Source organism: Euprymna scolopes, chromosome 1 (assembly GCF_053919585.1).
Source record: "Euprymna scolopes isolate OS-2025 chromosome 1, ASM5391958v1, whole genome shotgun sequence".
Lineage (NCBI taxonomy): Eukaryota > Metazoa > Mollusca > Cephalopoda > Sepiida > Sepiolidae > Euprymna > Euprymna scolopes.
Window position 1 is genome coordinate 130,405,998 of NC_136482.1, and position 10,768 is coordinate 130,416,765.

At 37.0% G+C, this 10,768-nt stretch overlaps 1 protein-coding gene across 3 annotated transcripts in view; it reads right to left on the reverse strand.

Moving 5' to 3' along the window:
- The window catches only part of LOC145268716 (uncharacterized), a 90,609-nt gene that overhangs the window by 34,095 nt on the left and 45,746 nt on the right, over window positions 1-10,768 (reverse strand). For 2 of the 3 annotated variants that reach the window (XM_080124469.1, XM_080124306.1), the window contains exon 2: window positions 7,274-7,417. In XM_080124469.1, the coding sequence (XP_079980595.1) occupies window positions 7,274-7,337 (64 nt within the window). In that variant the 5' untranslated portion in view covers window positions 7,338-7,417. Of the gene's footprint in view, window positions 1-7,273; window positions 7,418-9,267; window positions 9,396-10,768 lie in introns of those variants that run through there. The other variant, XM_080124389.1, reaches the window with a different exon arrangement.

Genomic DNA, 10,768 nt, shown 5'->3' on the forward strand with positions numbered 1-10,768 from the left:
TAATCAGAGTTTTTTTTTCTGTCTGTTTCGATTTACTCAAAACCACACACACCTCGTCTTCTCATGTATCGTTCTCTTCTTCCTCTTCTACTTCTTGCTCTTTTTCTTCTTTTTTCTTCTCAGTCGTCAGAAGCGTCGTCTTTGTCTTGACTACGTTTTTCCTTCTCCCTTCTTGCTCACAGTGACCCGTTTTTATGTTAAGCTGAACTCTCGTGTGTGCGAGAGAACACGAGATTTTGCGTGATTACTTGGCAATATTAACCGGCCGCCGCCATCTTGCCATTTTTCTTTGGACGTGCCCGCTTTGCAGAGTGCACACCTCGAGCGTTTGTCAGGTAAGCCCGTCTGTTCGCAATTCATTACACACTCCCCCCTGATCTCATTATCACAGAAAGAGCAGGGAGGCGGTGGCCTTTTTCTTCGAGTGCTTCTTCGGAGAGGGGGATTCGGGGCTTCATCATCGTCTGCGCTGTCTTCCGTGACACGAAGGTCGGCGAACCTAAAGCTGAGCATCGCAGTATCACTGTCCGGGTCTTCATCATCAGCAGGAGGGTCAGTACTTTGAAGGCTACCACTCTCAGTGTCGCTGTGCGTTGAAGCCGTCATGAACCAGAATGATGGGTCGCTGGTCACGGATTCAATTTCACTATCTTCGTCAAGCGGCAGCTGCGTTTGGAATACTGATCTTAAGTCCTTAATATGACGAGGTACTGCATCAACTCGCACCGCCTGCGGGCTGATCACTTCAGTGACATGACCGGTTCCGTAGCGAGTCGTGCACTGGCCTCGGGGTTTTTTAACCCAGACGACATCTCCTTCTTTTATGTTCTTTTGTGGTGGCTCCGGTTCAGGTAGTGAGCTGCTCTCCAAACCTCTCACCCTGACACGGTATGTATGTAGCGCGTTGGCTGGCGCGGTGGAGGGTGAAACATCTTCCTTAGGGGTGACGTTGTACCAATAGACTGCTTCACGTACCGTACACCCCTTCCGCACTGCGATTGTCTTACAGTTCTGTGATTGCCTGATTCAAATAGGACTGCACCAGTGTCACATCTATGACCAAGTCGTATTCCTTAGTGGTTTCGGTTAGGGTAGCAAGCCGCCTCCGGATCAACATTTTGGCCGACGCCTTCGTTGTCAGACATGCTTTTCCGTTCAAGGCATTGGTCATTCACCGATGCACACACGTGGAATCCGTGATGATGTGAAGGATTCTAGCCTGCCACTGAAGCGCTAGATTGACTCCTTTCAGTGTAGCATCGAGTTCAGCTAGGTTTATATGCTTGGCGTCATTCTCCGGCCGAAGCCAGCAGGCATCTTCTATTATCCTTCCGTCGACCGCCAGAGCAACGCCAAGGGCAAGTGAGCTGGCGTCTACCCAAACTGTAAATTCACTCCCATCGACGCACCAGCTCCCCCGTACAGGGTCATCATTGGTCACTCTGGCCACAACTTCCACCAGCATGCTTCGCAGGGCAGGATCATGCACCTCATCGTCCCATCCAGTTGACATAGAAGTTGCCCGTCGCTTTATGGCCGCTACAGCCACTCGGAGCCACCCACACACAGAGAAGTGACCCACCAATTTTCCGCAAATGGAAAACGTGCTCCGACGTGTGATGGTAGATGGGATTTCCGGGATTTCACCACTCCTTCCCAATTGAAGGCCATCTGCACTTCCGCTCACCTGCAGTCCGAGCACTTTCGCCCCGTCCTGTAGCCGCTCCGACTCCTTGCACGACAATCCGAAGTGCTCGAAGTGTTCTTTGACCGCCTGGGCAGACAGGAGGCTCTCATTGACAAAAATGTTGTCTATATACGACGATGTCGCATGTTGCACCGCTTCATCTTGACGCCGGATCGCCTGCATGATTGCTGTCATGATGTTAGGGGCTACATTCAGGCCGAATCCTAGCCTGGTCAAGCAATAGCGAGTTCCTTTGATCACCACCGTCTGGAACAGCCACAGCGATTTCTCAACACGTATTTGCAAGCCGCCACTCCCGTAGTTTATGAGCACAGACATCAGCCCCCGCAGTGTGTGGGTCAACGTATTCATTAAGTTCCCGGTAATCAAGAACAGGTTGAACTTTCTGCTTGTTCTCTTGTCTGACAGCCATCAGGGGAATTAGCCCCCGCGGGGGCCCGAGCTCATCCTCTGGGTATGGAACTAACCAGCCATTATCCAGCCACACTTGAAGTTCTGCCTCGTACTGCCCCCTAAGCCACGCAGGAGGGGGATACTCTGTAAGTCGATTCCGCAATGACACTGGTGGCTGGTCGCCTGCCCATTTCCAGGACGCTGTCCAAGTGTTTGTGCCCTTATCGTATTCTGCATGGAAGTCGGGCTCATCGAGAGTGATTGCTGCACACATTTGTTTGTTTGGTCGAGAGAAGCTCACATCACCGGCGCCGTTCACAGTAATTCTGCCTAGCTGTGTGATAGCGTCCATTCCAAGGAGAAGGTCATATCCGAGCAGCTCCCCATCGACCACTAACACCGTCACAGCAACCGGAGAGCCATTGCCAATGCTGATATGAACAACGCTGACCCCACAACACACCAATGAGCCTTGGCCGACAGTAAGTACAGGGATCCTTCGTTTCTTCCATGTGGCGCAATATTCCTTTCGAAGAAGGGTTTGGGTACAGCCGGTGTCAACCAGCGCTGAACGTTCAAATCCATCAACTTGAACTGTTACTGCAGGCAGCGCTTTGTTCAATGCCGCGTTGGGGAGGGTGCTAGCGCTGCGGCGTCCTCCCCTTGCCCGTTTCCCGGACAATTCCGCGCTATGTGGCCTGCTTATTGCATTGGTGACACCGTATTACTTGTCGTGCTCCATAATTAGGGGTGCGCCTTGTATTGCTTTTGCAGTCTCTGGAAAAGTGGTTGGGGCCACCACAGGTATAGCATTGTAGACCCTTTGTTGGCGAGTCCAGTGTCAACAGCTGCGGAGACTAGTTCTCGATCGTCTTTCAAGATGTTTCGTGCTCTCGCCAATAACTCCTCCAATCTAATCTCAGTGAGTCTTGACGATGCTCGCAGCAGTCGACTTGCCTCATCCGGAAGTCCCGACAAAAAGGCGCATGCCAATATGCGATCACTTGCACCGCCGAAGGGAGTGGCAAGCTTTTTCAAGTCGGCCATGTAGACATCCAATGTCTCCCCCGGCCCAAGTCGGCGTTCGGAAAACTGCCTCCAGGCGACAAAAGGGTCTGTACCAAATGCCCCGTATAGCGCTTGTGTAATCTGCTCCATGGTCGGATCCTCCCCTAGCTGCTGGTACACGGCATAAGCCCCTTTAGTGAGTCTCAATGGGATAACCATAGCTGGGTCTTTAATCTTGCACAACCGGCAAACGCGCTCAGCCTTTTCCAGCCATTCGACCACCGAGGGACCAGTGGGGGAGCCATCGAATTCCGGAATTAATCTGATGTCAAATTTCTCCATACCAAAGCCGGAATAGCTTGTAATCAGAGTTTTTTTTTCTGTATGTTTCGATTTACTCAAAACCGCACACCTCGTCTTCTCATGTATTGTTCTCTTCTTCCTCTTCTTTTTTTCTTTGGACGTGCCCGCTTTGCAGAGTGCACACCTCGAGCGTTTGTCAGGTAAGCCCGTCTGTTCGCAATTTATTACACACCCACCCCCTACAGGGATTTTTTTTTACAATCGATTAAGAATAAACAGATGTAGTGATACAAAAAAGTTGCACAGTGAACGCATTAACTGGTTTGCAGAAACGAAAAATAGAAACAATGGTTATTAAAGAAATTAGTTTTGTGTCAAGTTGGATCAGACAAATGTTCAGCAAAGTCTGAAATTGTATAGGGTGTACTTATTTGTAAATTGGCAACCATTTTGCTGGAGGCAGTTAGATGCCCTACAAATTACAAGTATCAGTTTTTCTCAGGTCCAACGGTTCTACTGTTTGAGCGTTTTAAAAGTTTGCACCTAATCTTGTCCCTGTGTCACCCTTTTCTGGCAGATTTTTCAATTAAGGGGAGATAATCTACATATTTTGCGCTGCTATATTATAATATCGAAAGTATTGAATTTCAAGTGAAACAATGGTGCCTATGTAATTATCAGGTCTTAAATAGTAACATATCCAAAAATTACAAAAAAGGATGAGGTAGAAAAATAATTATTAATAAAAAAAAAATTTGCAAAATTGAAGCAAAATCACTTATGCTTACTAAAAAAAAGAAAAAAAAAAAAGTTGACAGGGGAGATAATTAAGTTCTGTTGCTTATGTCATGTAATGAACGCAATTCAAAATGTTGAACAAATTTTATTTCTCATCTAAACTTTATTGAAACCTGTTTTTCATTAATAATTATTTTCTACCTATTCTTTTTCTATAATTTTTGGATATGTTACTTTTTTGTGACATGACAATAATGTAGGTACCATTTGTTTTACTTAAAATTCAATTTTTTTTTTTTGTTATTATAATATAGAAGCACCTATATATACTTTATACTTCTCTGCACTTGTTATGTAATCAGAATCTTCTCTATCAACCTTTTTACTGACCAATTATTTAGATTTTTTTTATTTATAAATTTAAAAATTAAAAAGAATTAATTTTGTAATGGGCATGCAGGGAAGCGCCCAAGAACAGTGTGCATGTGCTTTTATCGGACACCACTTAAAATAACAGAATGCACTTGCCCAAGAGCTATATAAAGGCGAGACATTCGAGACTAACTTTGTAGGTTGCTCTTGGATCGTGTCAGCATTCATAATTATTGATATTGTTAGAGTTCATGTAAGTTTGGAGGATGGGAGGACGTTGATATGATGCAACACAGACTCTTACAATAATTTAACAAGGGTACTGTTAAGTGTTGAGACATTACGTTGAACAGAGATGGCGGTAAAAAAGCAGTGTAGTACAATCCTGAGTGTAATTGCCAGTAACAAAGATGGCGGCGAACTGATTGAATCCAAAATTTGACAATTTTTATAGCAACTTTAGAAGCTTTTCATTGGTTACTCACCATGACTTGTGGTTATAAAAACGATCATCAAAATCATTGGTCTCATACCCCCATCAGGAGTCAAAAAACATTTCACAGGTACAGTGATAAAGATCATTGGCGCATTGCCATTGGTGACTGTCTGCATCAATGGAATACCATATAAAGCTCTGGTGGACACAGGATGTACAAAATATCTAATACTCAAATCGTACTATAAATCAAGGACAAGGAAAGCAACCAGCATACTCACAGCAGATGGAGATATACATGTACAATTTTGGTGTGTCCATGTGTCATCAAAAAATAGAATAGTTGAGAGATCCCATCACATGATGCTCAATCTTGGAGGCAGTATATTGGCATAATGTGATGCCAAAAGATGACAAAACAATGCTTCAATTGCATTGGCTAATGCAACCTACACCTATAAGATCTGTGTTAAGGATCTAGATGCAGCATTGATATCCAATAGTGTAGTTTCTAGTCCATACATGGAAGAAAATGTTGTCCGAGTTAAGAATCCACTCAGAAAATGTATGATGCAGTTCAGTAAGGATACAGTAACACAGGTAAATAGTTCAAACTCAATCTTTGTTAATGAAATACTACACCACATAAAAGATGTGCATCTAGCCGGCAAGAAGGTTTGTTCTGTCAGTAATTACATTACTTCACAGATGATGAAGCCCCAATGATGCATAGAAAATCAAACAAAGAAAACTCTTCAGAAAGTGATGCACTTACCAAACCAGGGCAAGATGAGTTAAGTAACATGTCTAAAGAAATCACTATTGAAGAAATGCATAAACTATATCAATAGAAGATAGAATATCAGGGATAGGCAGTCTTTTTCACATTGTCATTTGTGTGATGTTGAGATCAGGGAGGAATGTGATGGGCATGTGTAGAAATGCTTTCACTAGACCTCTTGCAATCCAAGAATGCACTCGTCCAACTTTGAAGGTTTCTCTTGGATCAGGTTGGTGTTTGTAATTATCAATGTTATTGTCAGAATCTATGTTGGGTCGTATCAGTGTTGTTGCTGGGTCTGTGTTGATGAACGTTCTGGTTCGAGCCAAAAATTCTCTGGTTTTTATTCACACAGATTTATGTATTACTTAAAAACCGATTCCATTTCTGATTCATTTGTTTCTATAGTTTTATTTTAAGTTTATTCATTTTTTGGCATGTCAACCTTAATCTGAATTATTTAATACTACTGGATCCATGTCTGTCATGAAAACGTGATCTGCTATTTTTTTTTTGGGGGGGGGGGTATTTCCACAAGAAAATTCAGTTCTTGCACGGAAAAAAAAATAACTTTTTCTCAAAGATATTTACACTTACTTTTAAAAAGTGAATGGGAAGGTTTATTTTAAGGGTAGTTATATTGAGTACCATTAAATGTTATCTGAACTATGAACTGGATGTGAAGAAACTTTTCTAAGAGATTAAGAGAAATTGTTTCACTAATCAAGAACGAGCACAATCAGACCTAACCCCCACACACAGATATACTAAAAGATTCCTTATAGATCTGAAGGAACTGGAAAATGTTTCAAACAAAGTTTAAAAAAATAAACAAAAACAAAAAAGAAAATGGCAGAATTATGCAGATAAGTAGCTAGGTGATCAATTATTTTCTCCCTAATAAGAAATTTCATGTTTATACCCTAACGTATAGATCTGATGCAATTTTAACTGTCTTCGTATAATCTTCGTTTTCACTATGCACCACATGATTTCATTGTGTCTAAAAGCTTTGTAGAATAGAAAGAAAAAATCCCATCTTAACATGTCAACTTTATTGGCCCTTTTTGTTAAACATAAAATATTTGAGAAGATATAGACTTATCCTTTATTAGTAATAAGTTTGGAGAGAAAGAATTTTGAGATTACATATAAAGAATTAATGTCCTATTTGTAGCATATTTATGTAGGTATAGCTTAGAGGAAGCTCAAGTTTCCATGTGGTTTGTAAGTAAATGTGTGTTAAAATGGTATTTGAAATAATTTTACATGCAGCAGGTCAGCCATCTTGAATATTGAAGCCTTCTTGCCGTTGGTCGAAATATTGTGAAAATAACCCTCAAGATGAGATCAGTAATCTGAATACTCCAAATAATTTCAAAGTTTGAAAAAAATGTACTTGGATTTCAGATGTTACATCAACTGAAATGACTAAGATGAGAATAGTATTCGGTATAATACAAATTTACAATCTTCATCTAAAAAATATTTGAAAATCAAACACATTTTAACAGCAATAAAAAAAGATATTTACCTGCAATTTTCTCCACAAATTCAATATCATTGACATTGTAAGAAATTACAATCTCGGGATCCATAGTTTTCAACAGAAAATTCCACAAACTTGAAAAATATTGAACTCTCTTCTATGGCAACCACATGTATAAATATACAAGTTCTGGAAAGGAAAGAACATAATAAATCACACAAATTTATTTAAAAAAAAAAAAAGAAGAAAAAGAAAAAAAAGGTAATATTTTTTAAAATATAATTATATAGATAGAAACTTTTTATGAAATAAAGTCAAATATGTTTATATTTGTATATGAAGAATTTACTCCTAAACTATTTAACTGATCATTATAAATTTTGGAACACATTTATAACTATGAGCTATATTTTGTTTTAGTTTTATGCAAAGAGGACGAAAAAAGGATATAAAATCTAGATATCTAACTTTTATGTAATTTTAACAATATGTATTAGACGTCAATTAATATTCCCAGATTTCAGTTTGCTTGGAGTATTTTAAAGGGGTTTTAAGGGGTCTAATATAGGCACAATCTCATTTAAAAATTCAAATATATTGCACTAAACTTGAACCAGACATTAGACACCAATTAAGCAAGATTCCCTGAATTAAAATGTCTTCTGAAAATTCCTTAAACTTAAGTCTCAAATTGTAAACATTTTCTCCAATCCTGTAATGTATTTTGATCAAAATTGGAATAAGGATTCTAAACATAAAGTATAATATCAGCTTATCTTGATTTTAATCTTTGTAAGGGAACAAAGTGGTGCAAAATTGTCCACTTGGGGGAATTAATTTTACTCATCTTGACACGGACATCATGGAGTTAATTTATAAAAGTTTGTTCAAAAGTAATGATACTCCCCCCTCCTTATTTGACACCATTAACTGAAAAATAAATCAACTGATCCATATTGCTTAAGAACAACTGCAACAATAGTCACTGTTTAGTCCAGATATTTATCTTTTCTTTGGAGAGGAATTACAATAAATCCTGCTGATCTTAAAATTAAATGCTCATTTTTGCTTGATGGGAAGAGCTGGTGTTGGTACGATAACAAGAGTTAAGAACAGATGCATTAAATTCAGGGACTTTCTGTCATTATTAAGCAACAAAGCATTACCACTGTTGATTAAAGAAAATTCTAGCAGGCATCTGAGATGAGTTTTGGAAGTGAAACCTGGCCAGAAGATATCTACTTTATGCATGGAGAAAAAATATAGGATGATACAGTGGACGTGTAATGAGAATCTTAAAAAGAAGCTTAGGCCTGATGACCTCAGAAGATTAGATCTGGACAGTACAGAGTTTAGAACAGAAAACTTGATTTGGTCACATTAAAAGAATGAGTAAGATTGATTTGGTTAGTAAATGTAGAACAGTCTGAGCTCCTGTCTTTGGTCTCCCTTGTCCGGACTTTCACAAAAAACACTCATCTAGCTGAATCCACTATCGGTAATTACCCCCACTCTTTATCTGTGCCTAAACCTACATGTAGCAGAGGCTTGGTTCCCACCAGTTTTGGCAAATAACAAACAGGGTCCTGAACAGGAGCATGTGCTCTATCCCCACCATTGTAAAAATTAACAATAAATCAATTTCATAACACAAAATCCAAACAAAATTCTTGAAAATTTCAATAAACATACATATATCTCCTTAGTTAACAAAACAATAGAATCTTTTTTTTTTTTTTGTGAGCTCCCTTACAGCGTCTAGGCTCCAACTGGGAAACTTTGATTTGAGAAGTTACAATTTGATATATGAGGAAAGAGAAACAGAGATTTAAGTATGAGCAAAGAATAGACTAACAGGTTTTGTAAAAGTAAATTTTTTATACTAAATATATTTCTCTCTCCTATGAGAGAAAAATGCAACTCAAAAGGGTGGAAAATAATATTTTAAATCAATGCACTAAAGATTTATGTCCATAGATAACCAAAATTTCCAAGAAAATTCCAATGCTTTTAATTCTGGATGAAATTGTCGATCCTACCTGGTCAATTCTTCTTGTGTGATTATTCAATCCTTTACAACTTGATTTTTTCTGTGCATGCGCTGCTCCACTCTTTAGCATAAATAACGGTTTTTAATCTGGCTGCTAGCATTTTATTGAAGTCTAACCTAATGGTAACCAATGGCAATAATCAAAACATCAATGAAATTAAATTTTATCACCAACATTTTTATGCCATGAGTAAGCGGAAGGCTTGAACAAAAATGCGATACAAATATTTAACTAGTGACTATCTTGATCTGAAGAGGAAATAAATTGGTAACAAAAAACAAAAACAAAAACAGGATCAAAATAAAAAATATTCAGAAGAAGAGGTAACATAAAATGGCCACCATGCATACCTGACCTAACATGACACCTATGGATTTCTTTCTTTTTTCGAGTTGTTGTAAAGAACAAAGTGTATGAGATAAATCCCAAAACAAAAAATGTATTAAAAGATTACATTCATGACGCATTAAAAGAAATTGATGAGAATCGAAATTTGGACGGGAGTGTTGCAATGTTGGCAGAGATTTCGAACACTTAAGAGGTTCGACAGTTTATGTCTAAGATAGAAATAGAATTATTGAACTTTAAAAGTACCTACAGGTGAATAAAAAGCCTAATTTTTCGACCTAAATTCTACTTTTAATTAATACATATTTATCGTCACACTGAGACCGAAGAATCGGTTGAAAATTTTGTGCTTTTGACAGAAATATTCTTGTTTTTTTCAAAAGACTTTTTGTATTCCTACAAGTCAACACAGGAAATAAATACAGAAAAGATGTAAACATTCATATATTTTTCATATTGCTATTTAATTCATACATATATTTATATAAAATATATAAATATATATAATTTATATATATATATAAAAAATATATAAAATATATATATATATAAAAAATATATATACACATATAAAATATATATACATATATAAAATATATATATATAAAATATATACATATATATATATATAAAATATATACATATATATATATAAAATATATACATATATAAAATATATACATATACCAAATATATACATATATAATATATATATATATATATAAAATATGTGTATATATATAATGTGTATATATATATATATATAATGTGTATATATATATATAATGTGTATATATATATATATATATATATAATGTGTATATATATATATAATGTGTTTATATATATATATATGTGTATATATATATATATATAATGTATATATATATATATATAATGTATATATATATATATGTGTATATATATATATATGTGTCTATATATATATATATATAATGTGTATATATATATAATGTGTGTATATATATAATGTATATATATATAATCTGTATACATATAATGTGTATATATATATATAATGTGTGTATATATATATAATGTGAGTATATATATAATGTATATATATATAATCTGTATATATATATATAATGTATAATGTGTATATATATATGTGTGTATA